This window comes from Fopius arisanus, unplaced genomic scaffold (assembly GCF_000806365.1).
Source record: "Fopius arisanus strain USDA-PBARC FA_bdor unplaced genomic scaffold, ASM80636v1 scaffold00030, whole genome shotgun sequence".
NCBI lineage: Eukaryota > Metazoa > Arthropoda > Insecta > Hymenoptera > Braconidae > Fopius > Fopius arisanus.
Genome location: NW_011887769.1, coordinates 1089184 through 1110745, shown reverse-complemented (window position 1 = coordinate 1110745; position 21562 = coordinate 1089184). Strand labels below are relative to the sequence as shown.

Genomic DNA, 21562 nt, shown 5'->3' with positions numbered 1-21562 from the left:
TGAATGCCTGTGCGTCGAGTTATAGTACCATTTTTATCGGTTAAGTACATTTTAATCGTAACTCATATCGATGAAAAGGAAGGGATGGCGATGTAGCAAATTTTTCTTATAAAAGTGAGCGGTAACGTACAGAGGTAAATGCAACGTGTGTAATGCATACTGATACGACAATCAAAGCTTAATCCTATCCTTCACACTGTTAGCAGTCGAAGCCAGACTTCTCCTTTCATCCATGGTATAACTAGTGGCTGGATATTTTAAGTAGACGTGGTAATACCGACGGGTGTTCTCTACAAATTTGGTGGGAGGTGAAATGCACGGGTGTACAATAACGTGTCGTTGCATTGGTGAGACCAGTTAACATGACGCACACTCCTTTCCAATAGCTCCTGGCAACAATTTTAAGCTTACCCCTTTAGGTACTCGCCAACTTGGACTTGTATGTTCATATCGTGGATTGAGAAAAGCCCCGGGTGAAATTTGGAATTGCGCCCGTAACGTGTAGGTGATCCGTTTTGTATTAGCACACCGAATATACCTGCGTTTATTATCATTCTCATTTTCTTTCTCGATTTGTGAATTTTATGGTCTTCTCATTTGCTGCTATGGAAACGGTTAATTGTGGTTTTACGCTGAGAATAGTATTTTGTGCATCAAGGGCGGAAAGTCAGTTTTTTACCGCCCAAGGCGCATATGCTACTTTTTGATATGCCTTCAAAGGAAGTTTCCTAGTTTTTTCTGTCTGAAAAGCGGAAGGAAAGTGAATACTTTTCGCCCTGGGGTGGATTTTCTCACCTTGGCAGCAGCTTTCTGGCCGAGGACGGGAAGTACTCACTTTCCCCCCGTCTATCAGGGCGCAAAGTGCGAACTTTCCGTGCAGATGTGTTGAAAAACATTGAATTTATATTTGTCTTCTGTCTGAGACGCGGAAAAAAACAATTCACAGATTTTCAGGGCTATGCAAATAAAAATTTGCAGCACCTACATTTTTTTAAATATTTTCCTTTCACAAATAAATAATATGCACTGTTGATTCTAAAAGCAAGTCGCAATTTTCACAAGTAAATTGGTTCGTTTTTTAAAATGTTTTGAATGAAAACAATAGATATGGTTGAATGTTTTTTTTTTCTTTTAATTTTAACGAGGAGTATTAATATTCATCAAATCGAGAAATTCCAGTTATAGTACGCTGAATTGAAATCAATAAATCTCTGTCGGTGTTTTCGTTCTGTTAAAAAAAGAATATCATGGAAAAATAGAAATCGGATTTTTGAACAATTACATGCCTCGGGAAATTGAATGTTTTTTGGATGGATTCAACAATTTTTACCGTTTCTGGTATTTTTCGCGTTTAGTGTTTCCAACTGCTGGAACATGTGTGCCTTTTCTCCCATTTCCAGTACTTCGAAAAACCCCAAGCGTTCTCTCTGATGCTGCGTAAACACTTTGTCGGTACACTGCAGGTGGCATGCAGCATTTGCCATTCTGCTTAGTCGAGTGTATGCTCAAGGTACCAAAACGTCATCTCGTACGCCAATTTTTTTAGTCTTCAAATTTGCCATTCACCCATTTTTCCATGGATTATTTCGCGTTATTGCTTTTGTCAATACTATCCGTCATATATTGATTCGGTAAATGTCTAGGACCACCCCCGACGAGACTTCTGTAAGGTGTAGGATGGGCTGTTTAGGTTTCCCGATCTTCTTTCAGAGTCTGAAAACCCTTTTTAGGAGATATGACGGTTAATACACCGCTCGGACACAACCCTAGGGCGGAAAGTATTCACTTTCGTACTTCTCTTCAGACAGCAAGACACAAAGTTTTCTTCGCAGACATCTTAATAAATTGGATGGGCACCTTGGGCGGGAAAATATTGACTTTTCGCCCTTGATGCATAATATACTATTCTGATGATTGTGTTTGCATCACAATCGCCACACCGAGAGAAAAATTCTTTAAAAATTACGTGACTGTTCCGTAACCTGCCAGTTAAAACAATATTCAGTCAAAATTTCCGAATAGTTACGCACTTTTTCAGTGGACTTGTCGCAAAAAGTCCAAAACGTTCACGAGAAAATACAGAACGTTCAGTGAAAAAATGCGTAACTGTTCCGTAATTTTTACTGAATACTGTTTTGACTGGCTGGTTATGGAACAGGCACGTAATTTTTAAAGAATTTTTCTCTCTGTGCAGAAAAACTCCTAACGACTCCTAGTGACGGAATATATTATTACGCGCGTAGCGAGCGCGTGGTGGGGGTGGTTGCATATTGTTCCCCATTCTCGGAAATCGCTTCTCCTACAGCCCCATGCACGCGACTATTAACGGGAGTCTACTGTAGTTATTTTTGAAAGATAAACGCATCTTGGGAACAACTGAAATCTCGAAATTTCGGGGAGAGAAATATTTGATCAGAATAATCTTGACGTTTTGTAATCGTATATTTGCATTGTTTTAATTATTGGAGAATTCCAGTTGATACTTTCTCAATCGAGTGATTATCGGATACTTTACTGATTTATCTTTTTATATTTGTTTAGACACGGACAAATGTTTGAAATTGAGAATGAAACAATTTTCAACAGGTGTTATTTTTTTCTGTTATTTTTTTTCAATTGATTATACATTATTTCCATTTCTATTCATTAAATATTTTGAGTAGTAAACGATGCAAGGTTAACATTCTCCTTAATTATCAATTCATGGGGTACAGATTAGAGGTTTTAAAAGAAATATCCTGTCTTAAAGTCAGTAGTTTTGTTAGATCAATTGGTATTCAAAAAAACTGGAACTTACTCTACAACTTCGCTGTTAATGTTAAATTCCAATCATGAAATAGATTTATGAAATTACTCAGCCAGACAATTGGAATTTTCCATGTTTCTTTAATAACAATTAAAAGGAAAAGGACTAGAGGACCACTAGATAATTCTTAATAGCTGATTAAATTTTCGGGAAAAAATATGCCTTGACATTTGATCATAAAGTTAAAAGTAGTTCGGGTCAATCGATAGTCAATAAAAATAGAACTTATCTGACTTCACCACTTGGCTAGATATTTATAATTTTTTTAAATCGAGGAACCGGTACACTTGTCACTTGGGAAAATGAGAACACTGTCTCCATGTTGTTTAGCATGGTATTTCCGTTCTCGGTTGAGAGGTGAATGGTACTAAACGACCCAATGGACTCGTACAAATTCCCAAATGTTGACGTTAAATTTAATTGTGGGAGTCATTGTTGTCTACAAGGTATTACAGTGTGGATGGAAATTCACTGGGAAAACAGAGAATTTTGTTGTGACTGGTGTTGTTGGCTTCTTGTTGGGTATGTGTTGGGGGTTTTGGTGGTTGTAACGTTTGGATTTGAGGGTGTAGCCAATGCTGCGGAGATTTGTTGCACGAGGTAACGAGGACAATGCAGTCGGTGTGATCGATGCGGTCCCCTGGGTCTCTGGGGCACGGGAAAGAGAGGGTCTCACTTTAAAAAAAAAAATCTCCTTCACCGTTGGTGAGACCAAGTGGGAAAATAAAAATCCAACGGGCCAATTAAAGAACAATTGAATGCGGTCGAATCGTTCTTTATCGGTGGAATTATCTTTTTAGTATCTTCCAATTGTACAATTACATCCGATGTTTATTTTCGTTGGGAAAATCTGGGGTGAAACCGTTCAAGTCCATTTCAGACCATTGATGGTTTTTTTTTCAATTGCGTCATTTTTACGCCGGAATTGTTTTATCGTTTGGTGTTGGAGGAATTTTAGGGGCTTTTTTTTTTGGTAGAAATCGACAAATTTCACTCGACTGTGGTTTATGAGGCTCGTTAATGTGGGTTTAATCAGCGAAATGTCGGCATTTTATGAATGTCAACTCGGAAGTTTGTTTTTGTCAGCTTTCGACACGGAGTGAAATTTATTCTTTTTTTTTAGTGAATGGGGAATTCCCCGTCGAAAAAAAATCAGGCGTGACGAGAAGTGTCACCGCTTTTAACCGCATAGATTAGTTTATGAAAATGATTTTTTTTTATAAAAAAAAGTTATATATTTACAAAATTGAAGGAAGTATAATATGAAATATGAGTATTAATATATGAATTTATATTTATATACATTTTTTAATTATATGTACTTATATAACTTTTGCAAAATTGAATCAAGACATTTTTATTCAATTTTATTTACTGAAGATAATGTATTAATTATGTACTTTCATAAAATGAAAGAGATTTATAGATTTTATTTATCGAATGCGTTTTGTCGGATGGGCCTCCAAATTCTAATGGAAATAAAAAATTCTGGTATCCGAGTAAAAGTATTGGGAATTAATGGGAAATTTTTTTCGTGAATACGATTGAAATTTTTCCGGAAAACAAAATGGGAATGACCTTTCAGATATTTCCTTCCAAAATCAGTAGTTTTTCAGATTAATGACTCAATGAAATGTTTGAATATCTGAATTAATTTGGATCTGATGAAATCCATTTATTTGAGATTAATGATTTTTCAGTGAGTATAAAAAAAATTTCTCTCCGTCAAACGATGTGTTCTACTTTAGGATGGAATTTAAAAAAAAAAATCTCTAATCAATTTTCATTATTAATCACGCTGGTCTGATAAAGAGACGACAAAAACCGTAAGTGATGGATAAAAGTGAATGGCTTTTTCCGTTGATACTACAAAAGAAAAGTCTTGTCTACGTGGATATGGTTAACAGAGTGGGTGAATGAAGATGTGAGTGATACCCTCCGGGTTTTGAGAGCTGAGATACAAAAGAGCTCATCCTCTTCTCTGTCGATGACAAGCAAAGAGTAATTTATCCGGCACTGAATATCGATGTGACGTCTAATTAAAATATCTTGAAATGTGGGGATAAATAGTAATGAGTGCATTTGTTCTGCACTGAGAAAAAAAAATTCTTTTGCAATAATTCCATTCTACCAAGTACATCTAGATTTTTAAGTGAAATAAATTTATCATTTTTATGGGGATAAATAAATATTCAAAATCTTTTTTTATTGTTTTATTATCAGTTTTTGCACTGAGGAAAAAATTATTAGAGATATTAAATGAAGAATAAATAATTAATATTTTTGGGGGGAGCGGAAGGAGATGGGAGAAACTTTTTTTATGTAGATTTCAATGTTATCGAAGAAGATATTGGATTTTGAAGGAAATATCATGTGATTTATCGGAATTTATCATTAAAAGAAATCGATCTGGTAATGGGTATCGGTATGATGAGTAATTAGGATAGGTTGGGATCTGGGGGAAAGAAATTCTAATGAGTACATAGTGAATGTGGTCTATTTATCCGGGAGAAAGTCTGATGGGGCATCGGGGTCACGAGAAATGGAAAAGGAATTATCGAAATTATTCAATTTCAAACAATGATTTCATTATTTGGGAGGTACAACGGAATTTCTCAATCTAATCAGATGACTCGTTTTTTTAGAGCAATGATAGAGCAGTCGATTTTTCGGTTTAGAATTGATGAATTAAATGAAAGAAGAGAATGAAGTGTTAATTTTTCTGAGAGGGAATTTATTGCGAAATGTTGGTTAATTGAACTGGCGTATAATGTTGTATAATGTTGGTAAAATCATGCAGTCCTTCAGACAATCTGGATGCCTTTCTAGTAGTAATAGAAAGGCATTCGACTGAATGAGACACTCGAGAGAATCTCCAACAGTGGAGATATTATTGGAATTATGAGAATGGATCAGGATAAATACAATGAGACGTGGAAAATCATAAATTAAATTTTCTCTTCGGTCTTTGAGAGAGGATTCCTTTGAGGATATCTGTCTTTTCTTTTTTTCCTCGGGCCTGTGGCTTTTGATTTTGGTTCGCAAAAAAATGACAGAAAATTTATTGTGCTAGTGCAGTAAAATGGTTTTGAAAGGTTTCGAAAATTTCTCCATCTAGTAAAATTTGAGAAAATTTCTTGGAATTTTCATAATAAATTTTGGTGTTACAAGAAAAATTAAACATGTCGGTAAACTCACATAGAGTTTTCGTATATAATACAACAAGTCTTGTAACTATTCGAGTATTTTAAAAGAACATTCAATAATAATTGTAATAATTTTAAATAATCGTCATTGTCATTTGGGTGTTATGCAAATTTTTGACATAAATATCGGGAAATATTTGTGTATCAGTGCGATTATTTTTTTTTGTCCATCATTTTGCACCTGTTTTTCTAGTGCTGGACTAGAATATTTCTAGAAAAATTTCTCTCCTTGTCGGTACAGGCACGACACGATCATAAGCACTCGAAAAAAAAAACAACAGTGCACTGCACTGCGCAGTGGATAAATAGAACAATTCCGTGATTTTGCTGAATTCAATTATTATAAAAATGATGTACAAGTTGTGTCGAGTTATAACAATGCAAGTGCACACATGAGTGCGCACGTGTTTCTTGTGTCATTAAATTGATATCGGGTGTGACTAGGAATGAATACATTAAGGCACGGCTTAATCTTTAAACACTACTTGGAGTAAATTATGGTACAGTGGCATTGGATTATGTGGGGGAGGCTAATTGAAGTTCTCAAGTGCAATGATTAGCTAGGAATAAATAATTGACTTACCGCTGAGACGACCTGGTATCGATAATGTCAACAGCACCAATTCCATGATTATCAGAAAACATATTTGGTTTCTCATTGTTTTTTGTCTTCGTTTATCGCGTTTGCTTTTTTTATTGAATTCGAGGGAATTGATGGGGTAGAAGTGGCCAGGGGGTGGGAATTTTTAAATATCACTTCGGGGGTTTATTTTTAATTTTCGCGGGTGAATGGTTCTGTCGCACATTCTCGAATGGTAAATCGGCTTTTTTTTTTTAAATTTATTTTTAAAAAGGGGGAGGAAGAGCGAAAAAATGGGATACACACGCGTCCACCTTGAGACAAGGTGGAGGGTTCCACGTACACAACCTTCTATGGTAAAGGCGACGTTCGACTGAGTACAGACTGGCCACTTCATTCGCTTTTCAATCGAGTATTTCGTACTGGACGACCTTCAAACACCAGTTGCCCCATGATTCCACGACAACGATCCAGGATGGACCTTAATATTATAGATTCAAATCCATTGTTTCGCAAATCTTGGGGTTTAGGGATTTTTTTTTTAATGTGTCTCCTCGTAAAAATAGGATTGCACAGGTAGACGGAGAGAAAGGGGATTCACTCCCACTCAGAGAGGAGAAATATAAATTTGAGGTTGTTTTTTTTTTTAATTCTGCATTCCAGAATCTCGAGAAAAATTATGGAATTTGGGCTTTTTTTCTCCTCTGATGGGGGAATTTGATTATTCAGGGAAATGGATGAGTTTTTTTTTTATTGGGGATTTTTTATTTGGTGTTGGTTCAAGTGGAAATCAGGCGGTGAATTGGGATGCAGGTGAATCACGGGATTTTAAAGATGTCGGAAAGTTGAGGAGAAATCACTGGATATTAATGAAGGTCTTCTGCTGTACTCGAATTTTTTTCGAAAATTTCTATTCGGATACGGGCAAACGATCTTTGTGGAAAATAAGAAATCCGTCTTTCTATGGGTGATAGGAAATTATCGATTATACTGTTTCAAAATCACAGTTGAAACTTCAGTTAAAAAAGTTAAATTGTTAAATTATTAATAACAAAAAAGTTGAATATTCTGATTATCAATTTTCAGGAATTTTTCTTCTATTGAAAAATCAATCGTATTTGATGAATTTTCATGATTAGTAAGAGAATTCAAGCTTCCATTGAAAAATCAATTATTATTTAATATGAAAAACCTAGTTTTCATAAGTTTTCAAAATAAATGAGGAATTTAGTGACCATTTTTCATTGAAGTTGAATTAAAATTCATTTAATTGAAAATTCAGATGATTCTGGGACTGAAATTTGAAGAAATTTTTATGAGAAGGCGCTTATTCATTTTCAATAGATTTGCAATGGCAGAATGATAATTTACCATTTTTTGTTAGAAATAATGGACAACTTTTCATCTCATCTTGAATATCCCAATTCCTTAAGTGGTACGCAAGAAACAGGTTCTCGAGAGTTAATGAATGTGTGTTGAATGATAAAACCGCATCATTTTTTATGATTAGGCTTTAGAATAATTCACTGGTTATTGATGCAAATTGGTGGGTGTCGGACAATTCTATCGCTTTTTCCCGTAATATTTTTTCTCTGACATTATAATAAAAAGATAGTGTATAATGAAAAATTCCATTAAAATTATATTTGGAGGATGGGCACATCGATTTTTCTGAGCGAAGATTTGCAGGGAATTGAAAATGTGATAGACTCTGTGGGGAACGATAGAATTATTTAATGCAAATCGCAAATTCTTTGTATCAATGTATGAGGAACAGGTTCTGAATATTTCTAAATGCATATTAGCTGATAAAACAGAATTTTTTACTTTTTTGTTAGGGAAAGATTTTATTGACTCTTGGGTGACTATATTGTGCACCCCTATTTCAACTTGGATAGGAAAACAGTTTCAAGTTTTGCAGGAGTGCGCGAGATAAAGTGAAAAAAATAAAAGTAAAGATGGTGGAGTGGAAGAAATCATATTGTCAGAGGGCGATAAATCTACTCGACTTTCGACACATGAGGCAGGTATATTCACTAGTATCACAGTTTTCATGGGGAGACAGCGTAAGTGCAAAGAAGTTATATCTCGGTGCTCTCTTCTCGAATTTATTCGCTCCGATGCACTCCGATTGGAATGAATATTCACTCGGTGGAGAACTTTGTAGAATGCACGAGAAATGCGTATTTATAAACGGAGAGAAATTGTTTAAAAAAAATTGTAGTGCTAGTACGGAAAAAGGAGTGCGATGTGAGTTATGGAATAATTGTAGTGTCCGCACCGGATATTTTATTTGCCAAGAAAGTAATCACGTAAATCTCCAGGAATTCTACTCGCATCCTCTAAATATTTCACAGGTTTTTAGTGGAGAAATTATTCATTTCAGTCGAAAGAAACTTTTTCATTATTAATTAATTTTCATTTTAATGAAATTAATTACCAGATGGTGAATTGATATAAAATAAATTTCTTCGTTGCATAAAAAAAATGTTTTGCATAGAATTTGACAAGTTAATTTTGCAATTTGCAATTATTGATGAGGAAATATTAGAAGACTTTTTTTTGTTAGAGATTGAATTAACTATGAAAAATTATTCGAGATGAATTGTTAATTTAAAAAAATGTTGAGTTTCGTTTGTAAAAATTTATCAGTTCGTTACTGAATTTTATAAAAAAAAAAAAATCGGAGAAATTTTTTCGAAAGAGCATTGGAAGTTTCAATAGACGATAAATCGTAATTTTTCCAGTACTAGCAGTGTAATTTTTATAAAGAATTTCTATACGCGTACATAAACATAATTATGTACATCCCGGATTCCGAGATGACGTGAGAGGAAAAATGGGAAGATTGAGAATTATAGAATGCACCCGTTGACATTTGATATTTCTATGTGGACACGTGCGTCCGTGATTTATCGATTGGCAACTTGTTTGTGGGGTTATAACATTCGATGAATGTTCATCGTTGATTTTTTCAATTAGTCATTCCGCTAATCACGTAGTTGAACGCATGAGAATAGAAGTGATTGATTAATTACGGAAATGGTTCACTGTTTAGAAGTTACCCTTGAAGTAACTGAAATTTTTATTTTCAACTACAAATCTACACGAAATTTATCTCTATTTGGGTATTGGAAAATACGGGAGTGCCACATGGCAATGAAAATTAAGAAAAAACTGACAAATTAAAGCGAAACTTCTTATTTAAGGGAATTCCTAATTGGCTAGGAATTGGGTTTGATGTTTAGTTTTGTAATGACGTTTAAAATTCAAAATTGTTATCCATTAAGTAAAGTGGCAGTTTAGGAATTTTCGCCAAGAGGTCTGGGTAAAATCCCTATAACGTGCAATTAAAATCGTGCGAATAATTGTCATTTTTGTGCAATCTTATGGAATTTCGTTTTCGAATTTTCGATTCTTTGTTAAAAATTCCTAAATTTCGACTTATGGCTACACATTTTTGATAATGAATTAGAGAATTCCCTCGTAATCGCCTCTTGATGACAACGCAGCATATTCTATCTTCATAGATACCGGTTGTGTCTTTAGTTCCTCTAGGCTGATCTAGGTCATCAAACGTGTAAACATATGATTCGAATTCCACAGGTGATTGGGCGAGTCTGAATCAATTGATTAATTTCCTCGCTATAGGATAACGGAAATTATGATTTCTTACAAACTATTTCAAATTTTCTTGAAAAATCTTGGAATACTTTTCTACTTCAATGAGAACTTTGAGGAATTACCCAATGAAAAGTTAGATTTTTGGAAAATTAATATTTTTGAAAAATCAATGGAAACGCGATATTTCCATTAAATTATTTCGTTAATATTGATAGACGTTTTTCCGTTACTTTTCTGGCTAGCAAAAATTTTCGGTAATTTATCTGAAAATTACGTGTAAGCAAATATTATTAATATATAATGAGAAAATCGATTTTTGCATGAGTCTCGATGATGTTAATGATGAATTTCCGATGATGGAATTTCCCTCATTAACTCATCTTTTCAAATATTACTGCCCGGTAAACAGACACTAATTATTATAATTCCGATCTTACGAGACTATATGTAATTCTAGAATTTCCATTATATTAAATGAATAATAATGATTTATAATGATTTATAATGATTATTGTCTCTCGATGAATTTGAAAGAAATGAAACAAATGACGAAATTTACTGAAAAATTACTTAATAGGTAGTCACAGTGCAGGTAAAGTTCCGGAATTTTCACCAGAAAATCTGAGTGGTAATTGTCAAAAATTTTTACCTGAAGGTTATGCAATTTTCACTGAGACTTTCTGAGAAAATACTTACATTGCAACTAGGCTACTGGATTACTATTCTTTGGGGCAATTTAAAAAATGAATTTTTCATAATGTGGAGTAGGAACAGGATCTTGAAATGGCGATATTCTCGAAAGAGCCCAAATTATCGGTTACGAAACGTATCCTGCCGACTGAGCTCCGAAATAGGGTATAATTTTGATGAAACTAGGACGTCTCCGTCAGCGAATTTCTCATTTGAATTAACGAAATTCGTCTCGAGGTGGTGGTGAAGTTGATGCTGAGATTTTCGAGTGTCTGAATGATTGACGTAATTACGGGGCAATAGTTCATGGTGGTATTTACCTTGAACTTTTTCGGGATTGCCGGCGGGGGATTATTTCTAGTTTGAGGTTGATAAGAGACAACTTTTGATATATCGATAAATCTGGGACTGGGCAATCTCTGAGGAGAATGGAATAGGAGAGAGTAAAAAAAATGGAATAGGAAAGTCGGTGCAAGATGAACGAGCTCCTGTGAAATTGAAGAGACTATCCTGACGCCAATAGATTTATGAGGTGTCCGAGTCGTTCTTCCTAGGAGTTTTTGGATGTGTTGATGAAAATTACGAGGCACAGAACGATGGGTGAACAGTACTAAACGAGGATATAACGATTTGATGATGATGTAGTCACGGCAGATAAATATCGAGATGAATAATAATCGTTCGATCTTTGTCGCGTGAAGATTTAAAAGGGAAATCCACCTCTTTCCTCGAGTTTTTGAAAAAATCTATGAATCTAAGAGAGATATCGAAAATTTTCTAAGGACATCTTTCGTAGAGTGAAATGAGAGCTACAAAAAAGGTTTCTACGAAAATTTCTTTATTCTCTTCAGAATTAAAGATACAGCTCGAAAATTCATTTATTGTTGACTATTTGGAGCCCTTTGCCCTTCACTTTTTTGTCACTAAATTATTATTGCGCTGACAAACAAATAACTTTAACAAACGAGATTCAATTGATACGTGAAAATGGTTGTTTTTCAATGTTGATAAATTCAATTGGCATAAATAATTTTGTTTTTGGCGTTAAATCGAAATCTTAGTTTAATTCATATGAATATTTATGCTTCAGTAATCTCCGTCCTTTTTTATGCAATGAATCAGTTTTCGGGATTATTAATTAGTCAATTAGTAGATGTTGCAACGAAATGGGCTATCTAATAGTATCGAATGGTGTGGGATGTACCTACGTGCGACAATTCCCCAGGGTGCAATGTTGTTGTTGCATGCAACATGCGTACCGAGGAAAATTTTCCATTGATAAAAATATTCTGCTCAAATTACGCTACATGCTCTGATTTCAAAAATGTTTATTCTCATCGTTAAAATGTTGGATCTATTGGATTTACGCTAGAGAATTTTGGTTATAAATATAATGAAGTAAACAATAAAAATGAATAAATAATTAAATCTACATTAATATATTGAATATATTAATTTATGCTTTTACATACATAATTATATTGAGTTTAGTTGATAAAATTGAATTTTCAAAAAAGTAAATTTAATAAAAATGTTATTTGCACTTTTGAACAATATTTTTATATTTATGAATTATTATTCTCTTGCAAAAATCGGTATCAATAGCTGAACTATGCGGCGATAAATGGTGAAAATTTTCGTTAAGTCTGAGTATTTTTAAAAGGATATTATGAATTTTTATGCGTTTTCATTTCGTTTTGTTTATTAAACAAAAAATATTCTCTTTATTTTTCAACTCAAATTAATCTATAGACGAATGAACTTATTCATGCTGAATTTCACCTGAAGAATAATGAAAAAAACATAGGCTCTAATGAATAGAATATTCATACGAGTTGGCTTATCAACTCCATGCAGAGTTTCCTTCCAATTAATAATTAAATCCGAGGAATGGAGAAATCACGTTGAGAAAATTATTCGTACCCCACTTCATCCTCTTTCGGTATTAATGGACCTTTGATGGATTCACTATCTAATGTTTTCACCTAATTTTCACAATGAGCATACTCATCCCCATTTTAAAACACCGATAATTGAACCAATCAAATATTCATTAAATTATTCCAATATTGCAAAAAAAAAAAATGTGATTTTCATTACGCAAAGTTTTTGAGCTCTAATGAATCCATTTATTTCCACTCTCATCAAAAAATGAAAATGCAATGTGATGAGCATTGCACGGTGTATCGAGCAACAGACATCCGCAAATTTATCGACAATTAAACATTGAATTCCGATAAAAATCCAATTATCAATGTAAATATAATCAACCGAACATTATTTCACCGTGTATGGAAGCAGTAGCCAAAGGCCACCTTCGAGAGTTACGATTCATTAGTTCCATTCTATAAAACGTGTGGACTGAATTCATTCATTTCAACAAATGATTGAGGAAACTCGGTATTAAATTCAATAACGACGATGAACAATATTACATATATAATATCACAATAACATGATATACGTTTGGATGATGGGTGGGTGGGAAGGCGTTGAACAATTAATTCACGTGGTGGATGATAACGGACCGGGCTAATTTTAATTGTCCCGTCAGGATGATATCGGGATTAATTACTTCCCCCTTGGATTCATTAAGTGGTGGGGAAAGGAGGGATGGGGTTTGAGGAGGTGGAATGGTGGTGGTGGTTTGTGTGCGCCAGCGCAAGTGCCTGATTTACTTTGCAAAGTGCATCATACCGAATGACTCGGGGATTTGAGGCTTCTCATGTGACAACATACTAGTACATAACGATAACCAGGGGGAGGGTGGTAAGGGGGAGGGGGGAGGGGGGGGGGCAAGAGATATTGGTATGCCAAAGTAAGTCGTCAAGGCTAATTGTCGTCTCGGTTGGATTTCCCACTGCATCGACAACAGTCACGTTGTGGCACTGGGATGCATGATGCAGTACTCCTTAGTACTACCAGTACTTGCTCTATTTGCACAAGAAGCGTAATTAAGTCCAGGGGACTATTCTCAATTGAGTTTGCAAATGCTGGGGATTGGTTTATGGGGAAGGACTGGGTCAGACGGTTAGTGCAGGTTATTTTGCATTTTACTCGTACGCCAGGGGTTTGGAACAGCGAGATTTGTACTTTTTATTTATTTACTTTTTTTTTTGTTTTTATTATTTTTTTAGGTCTTTTTTTGGTTTTGCATGTCGGGTGGAGGCAGCTCGGTAGGGATTGAAAATTCGGATAGACATGCTCGGGGATGGTGGACATGCAATGAAATACGGGGATTTCTATAGGGCGTTGGGGAAAAATTGGAATTTCGGGGAGAGGGTTTTTTGGTGATCGCGGGAAAAGTGGATGCTTTAATTAAGTGTTTTATATTTAATTCAAGTATATACGTTATTGTTGTAGTAAGGAGAAACTGTAGCTTTAAGGATGTAACTTTCCGTAAACATTCATTTATTTTCAAAATTTCATGGTTGTGCAATAATTTCCCGTTTTTTTTCCAAACTTCTAAAAAATTTATAAAATTTTGCGAAAAACACGGGAAAATTGGGGCCCACTCTTGGAGTCATGGTGTCACTCGAACTATTCGGCATTCTTTAATCATTTTATTTATTTGTTTAAAATATGGGTTTGAAGTTTGAACAGAAGAACTCTCACTTTTGCAAAGAAATATTCACGCGATTATTATGATTTCATTAGAAAATTCAGTGGACTCGATGAATTTTCGCTGTAGTGGAAATTTCAGGGTAGAGATGAATTTGTTTTCCTGTTCTTATCGAACATCCGCTGTAATATTAATCGTTAAGCGGGCCATCAAGAGGGAACACATTGGTGGTAAAATAGAAATTGTTGAAATTGCCCCGAGTAAGTGTGGTAGTATCCGAAGTTTATTCAAAGGTCTCGTTTGTCGGGAAAATATTTGCTCTATCGAACTTTGTCAGAGTCCTGTTTGAACTCGTGCAGCAACTTGAGTACCCTCCAAGACAAATCTTTACCGAACTTTTGGTCTTGCTATTTCGAATTTGTCCTTTTTTTTTTTTATTTCTCTTCCCCCATTCCAAATAGTTTACAACTGCCTCTGGTATACGAATTTTTCACTCATGGCATTCTGTCTGCCGGCTGTTTTTTTCCGATCAGCAGTATTTTTGCATACCAAATTGTATAACGAATTCATGACACCAATCACGTTCTCTCATTTATCTATTTTCATTTTTTCTCTTATTCTCGTTATTTTCTGTTATTTTCATCGATACAAATGCTATTGCGAGTTGATTCAATTTCGAAATTCGACGATTGTTATCGGGTATTTTTATTCGAAAAACGTGTAGACTCAACATTTACGTTTTGTAATATCATTCGGCATCCGCAAAAGCTCGATTAAAAGTTCAAGTTCGATATCACGTACCCACAACGGGGATTTACGATAACGTCCAGGTAAAGTTTTACCCGGATATTTGGAGGCTCTCGTTCGCTAACAGGCTATTTTCGTGAAAAAAAAAAAGCGAGGAATTAAAAGGGATCAAAAAAAGGGGAGTTTGAAAAATGTTGTTGAAAATTATTCGTAAATCCCTAAATCGATATGTGGTAAATCAGTCGAAAGTTTAATTCAATCGTAGATTCTCCATTTTTTTATATCACATTTATATTTATGGCAGCATCAGGGGTGAATACCCGTGAAATCAGAAAGGTAAATTAGCCTGTCTTTATAACCTTTAGTAAAGTCAATGAATTTTTATTAGAATAATGAAAGGAAATTTGATATTCACTCCGTTCATGGCCAATGGAAAATTTTCAATAACGAAATCTCTTGGAATTTCACGGTTTCATGAAATTTTTAAATTGAATGACCACCTCCAGTAGTCGTTATCTTGATAAGTTCAGGTCTTTAAAATAATTATTCAGAATGAATGAATCTCTGTTGATAAATGGAAAATTTCCTGGAATTACCAGCTAGCAAATCAATCCTCGTTCTTCCCCTGTCGCTGTCCTCGATCCCTTGGAGATCATCACTATCATCATCAAATTCCTCCCTTTGATACTCCTTCTTATCCCTCACCTCAGTCTCTTCTAAGGTCGAGGGTAAATCGTTCTGTCGTCTTGTTGCTTGACGAACATTAGCACGATGGTGATTTGACGAGAATAGAACGGAGGGGGGTGGAGGTGTTGACAGCTGAGTAGCTTGGAGACGACGTCTTAGGTACCTAGCAAGCAGGGTCTGAACTGCGTCTGCCTCTTGATTTATGCCTAGAAGATGACAAGATTGACGGGTCATTCTTGCGTCGAATTGACATGTATTTTCTCATCGCCTGCATATGTCCATTTACATTTTCTCACTTCCTCATCATTCTTATATATTTTTTTCATAATTTTTATTCCAGTGAATATCTAGAATAAGAATGCGATCTAGGTGTCCCGGGACAAACATTTTCCCGGAACAATCCAGCAGCGGTGAACCGTAATAAGTCACTAACTTTCTCGGTGATATCTCTGAAACTATAACAGATAGTGAATTTCTTGAAATAACCTTTTTTTTAACTTGTAATTAGCTCGACAAAAAAGGTCATTACAATAATTTCACTAGCTCCCTTGGATTTCGAGATGCTCATTGAAAATTGGCCACTCGTCAAAATCGAATTAACGGTTCAACGCTTCCCTCCTGGATTCTCATTCAGTAATGCACAGACATGAATTTGTAGTTAACTTTACTTTGACGTTCAATAATTTTGCAACTATTTTTGTTACTGAAAAACTTCTTCTAACTAAAAAAATTGACACAACACAGGAAAATATCTGGGACCTCTATTTTTTCTCTCAATATATTGAACTCTTTGCATTGTTGTTCCAGAAAAATTTCTGTAGGCAAAATTGTTTTTAATCCGGATAAATGCAAGATTTTCAACAGATTTTGATATTATTGAATGTAATCGTTAATCATGGACATGGTGTGAAAAAATAAATAATATGTAAACAATGAAGAATACATTGTCATGGACGAATGGTGGCCGTCTCTCTGGAGATCTTCTGGTGAAAAATGGATGGGATTAGGTTGAATATTCACATTTATGAGGTGCGGAAAGTGTATGACATACGGGGATGTTGGTCAGTGGTTGTATTGGAGTTTAGTACACATGGGTGAAGGTATTGGGGGAAATGATGCATCCTCTCGTGTCGATCGTTTTCGACACGTTGGAGGAGTGAGTTTGCGGCGATTGCGTTAGACGTTGAGGATCGCTCGAGGGCTGTTAACGTCGCAGTACGTCAATGTCCATTATTGTTGGTCGATGCGACGTTGAGTACAGTGTTTACGGACGTTGTTGCTCTCAAGTATACTGTCTAATCAATCAAATGAGGATGAGGTGAATTTATCGTTAAAACTACACTTGGAGAATGAAGAATAGGTTAAATTACAATGATATAAAAAAATTTTACCAACGCATTGAATGATTCACGGGGAATTACGTGAGGGTTTTGGAATTTTCTGGGAAATTCTTTCGCCGAGCTTTGCACGGCATTTCATCCGAATTTTCTTTTTTTTTTTTTTTATTTTCTCTTCGCCCAGGGAAGTTTAGGTGATCCATGGAAGTCCTACAAAGAATTTTTCTGTTAAGCTGAATTAATTAAGTTAATACGAAATTTTTTGTATTGACTGGTAATTTGAGGGGGTTGACTAAATATCTGGAGCAGGATGTATGAAAATCAATTAAATGGGATAAAATACCACGATGGGGAATATATAAAATAATAAATGCCTATAGTATTTGGAAGACAAGCAAAGTAAATTAGGGAGGAATGAAAAAAAAAATTAGGTGCGATGGTTGTAACATTGGCTGGTAGAAGCGGCTTTGAAACAAAAAAAAATTCTAATTTTGTCTTGAAGGGATTAATTCATTTAATTCTTATTTATTTATTGATCAATAAATCACAATTCAAATCACAACTCAACATTGTAGCCACAGGATAATATTTTTATTATTAACGGATAGTTATAAACTTGCAAGTGCTACGCCCATCTGCACTCACCGTTCTCATATTTAATGCTATTATGATGATAAACGGGGTAATCGTTAAAACTCCGTATAAAAGAATAATGAGGTTTATGGAATAACAAATTTGCCCATTCTCACAATAGTAGGGATTTTCTATATGCCAAGTTTTCATATTCACAGTCATTACTTTAGAATTTCAATTAAGTTATGTATTTAATTGCAATGATGAAAAATTACAAATGAATTTTAACTTTTTTCACTGAAATAATTTTATTTCTCAGTGCATCACAGAAATACTGGGGGCGAATAAAAAAATAATATAAAATATAATAAATTAATTTTAAAAATCTAAATTTGCAACACAAAAATGATATCATATTCAGACCTTTTTAGTATATTGTTTGTTTAGCATTGTTATTATGGTATTTTCATATATTTTCAATGACGAAATTACTTGGAATTTGAGTGTTATTTGAGAACGATAAAATTTTGGCGGTCATAACTGTGAATTTTTTGGCAATTTCCATATATAGTTGATTTTATCATGGAAATTTTTCTCAATATAGCGATAGGGACTGATGAAAGTGTGGGGAAATGTAAACACGGGTATTTTTTATATCAGGAAGATCATTTATCTCCATATTCGGGGGGAAAGAATGCGTGGAAACGTTGTGGTATGTGGAATCGAGTTGCTATTGAGGAGGTGAATTTGAAAGTTTTGGAGCGAGATGGGATTGTGGCTCTTTTCCAGTCGTTGCGGGTTTATATGAGTGTCGGAATACCTCCGGGAATTCCAATGCAACTTGATTTTCAACATTGTACGAGGATACGAGGCGTTGGCATACATCGAGATCTACCTGGTCTTGTGGAATCTCTTTACGGGGGAAAACAAGTTGGAAAACTCGTGTTGTCTCACTGTTTTGGTTGGCCTTTCTCAACTTCTTTTTTCTTTTTATTTTTTTCCTCTCGTAGAATCTTGGAGGATTGAGCAATTCTTCGGGTGTAAACATCTCAGTCTGGTGGATTTTTTGTTTTTTAATGCACATTATTTATTCAGAAATTTTTCATGGAACGGATATTCACATGAATGTATTCTGAAATGGTGTCTGGGTTTGCTGTTCGATTACTTTTTCATCTTTGGTTTTTTTTTGAATTTTTCAAAATTCCACTATTGGAAAGAATTCTAATTTAATTTTTCAATTTTTATGGGGGTGGAAAATGCTAATTTCGTATGGATTTCCTATTGATTTTCTTTGGAATTTCGGGTGGATTTTGTACTAAGTTGCCATATTTTCATTAAATATTCAGAGTCTGTTGATGGATTATTATTTTACTGCTGTACCATAAGTTGGAACGAGACTGAAATGCGCGCTGCATGTACAGTATTCAAATCTCCCGCCTTCATCATTAACATATGACGAGTGTACTGTTTAATGAATCCGTCTTTAGCATTTTCGAGATATTTCGACTCGCTGAAACTTCATTAAAATTTTTTTACTTCAATAAATAGGATCTCAGAATTTTTTATCCCTAAATTGAGCGTAACAAAAAATTTGTCGTCATTATTGATAATATTTTATGGGGATTTTTATGAAAAATTTCGGAATTTGTGTAACAAGTTCATATCATTACACCGAAAATTAACGGGAAATTAAAAATTTGTTTGAAAAAAGAAGTTTTGAGACTAAAAAATAGAATATTAAAACAGAATTAGAAATAAATTTTCTCGACCAAAAAAAAAACACATTTTCTGTATATGCCCATATAATAGTAATTAAATTACTTTCTTTAATTGCGCACAAAGGTATGCATTCCCGAATTAATTAATGGGATTAATGAGAGACTTTGAACTCCCGTGGATGTGGAGCGATGAATTTATATCAGTGACAATTTCATGCATCAAGGGGTTTTTCACAAAGCGTAGAAATGAGTGAAAAAAAAAAATAAAGGGGAAAAGATGGAAACGATGGGGACAAAAATTCAGGTGAGTCCTTTGAAGCGCGATAAATTTGCAAAATTATGCGGTAGACGATTATGCGAATTCGTTGGCGCACAGCCGGACGTACACCGGAGAGTTCATGTCTCCGTTTCTACTTCTCATTTTTTAATGAAAAAAAAATTTTATTCCTGTGTAATCCTTCCGCAAGAAGACACGAAACTTTCATCAGTTTCGTATGACCTTTTTTTTTCGGTATGGCATATAAAATAAATATGGATATTCGCGTGGAATTCTGGAATCCGGTGTCAAATCGGTGAAATCGTCGCGGACTTTATCGCGCAAGTTAATTATTTTGCCTCGAGGTAAATTCCCTTGAGAGTTAATTAGAATCGCTGTCCTTTTAGGGGATTCTTTTGGAGCTTTTATGAGACCTGGGTGACAGCATCTCGTGTTTCAATGCCTCTTTGGAAAGTTTCTTTGCTCATTGTATGCAAATACTACGATCTATTATTTCAGTTGAAATATAAATCTTTTCAACTTACCAATTCGTCAGGTAATTTTCATTTTTCGTTCATTGAAATTCTACAGATGAAAGACGTTGACTCTATAATATGCGATTTAAAAAATAAATTATGACTTTGAAAACGTTAATTACGAGTTAAAAAAATGAAAATTACGATTTTGTAAATTTCTATCGTTAATTACGATTTTGCAACTTCGTATTAGAAGATTTAATACTTGCAGTCTATGAGATAAAAATTCGTAATTTACGACATCAATCGTAATTTACCTTTGTTGGAATCATAATTTAATAAGTGGAAACTTGCAACTGTGAAGAGTGCAGTTGTAATTACACAAAATTTTCCGTGAAATTGAGTAATCTTTACATTCTTTGACGTACTTTTTACTTAAAACTCTGCAAGTTTTACGAGTTCAAAAGAAAAAACATGACCGTACCGTAAATCTTCCGGGGAAAATATAGTATCTTCTACCATAAGGCTTGAAATAAAATTTACTTGACCTTATTTTATTTTTTTACCATAGATAAAAATGATTGAAATTATTCTTTAGCCCACGATTACGTGATTAGTCTCGTACTTTTCACATGCTTTTATTTAAATTGTGATTCCATTCCAAAGTGATTCCATCGACGCTGTTTCTCAGGCCGCCGAATGATGATTTAAAATTATAAGTCTTGTTGAAAATCATTGCATTTACCAAATAAAATTCCATCAATTTGATCCTTTCGAAAAAAATTGTTACATGTAAAATTATTGAATTTAAGCCGGAATATCAAGGATAATATTTCAAAATTAAAATTTAATTATTGAGTATCCCAGAATAATGCAACAAGTGCATATTCACAGTTAATTGAGTCATAAATCATTTATTAACAATTAAATATTCACCGTAGAAACAATGAAATTTAACGAATTAGTGACTAATTGCCTAAATTAATTATGAAAAATGAATAGTACTCCGTGCACGTTGGTGAATTTACACAATATTCTCGTGAAATTTAATTGATGAATCATTCACGATTGAGAATATTCGGACAGGGGAATGTTTGTACATTGAGATTTAATTAATTTCAATTGAATGGGCAGCCGTGAGAGGATTGATTGGTAGATGGAAAATTTCAGCTGTTTTTGGGGTATTTAAATCATGCAATATTTGAAGCAGTAGAATAGTGGATATAAAGTTCCAGATGTAGTAAACCATTGATAATGGAAACAGATGAATGTAATTTAATGTGGGCGGGGGGAAGGGGGG

The 21562-nt window shown here is 34.4% G+C and overlaps 1 protein-coding gene across 1 annotated transcript in view; it reads right to left on the bottom strand.

Annotated features, from left to right (window-relative positions):
- The window catches only part of LOC105265519 (uncharacterized), a 50564-nt gene that overhangs the window by 4619 nt on the left and 24383 nt on the right, over window positions 1–21562 (bottom strand). Inside the window, exon 3 of the mRNA XM_011303051.1 lies at window positions 15812–16108. Within this exon, the coding sequence (XP_011301353.1) occupies window positions 15812–16108 (297 nt within the window). The remainder of the gene's footprint in view (window positions 1–15811; window positions 16109–21562) is intronic.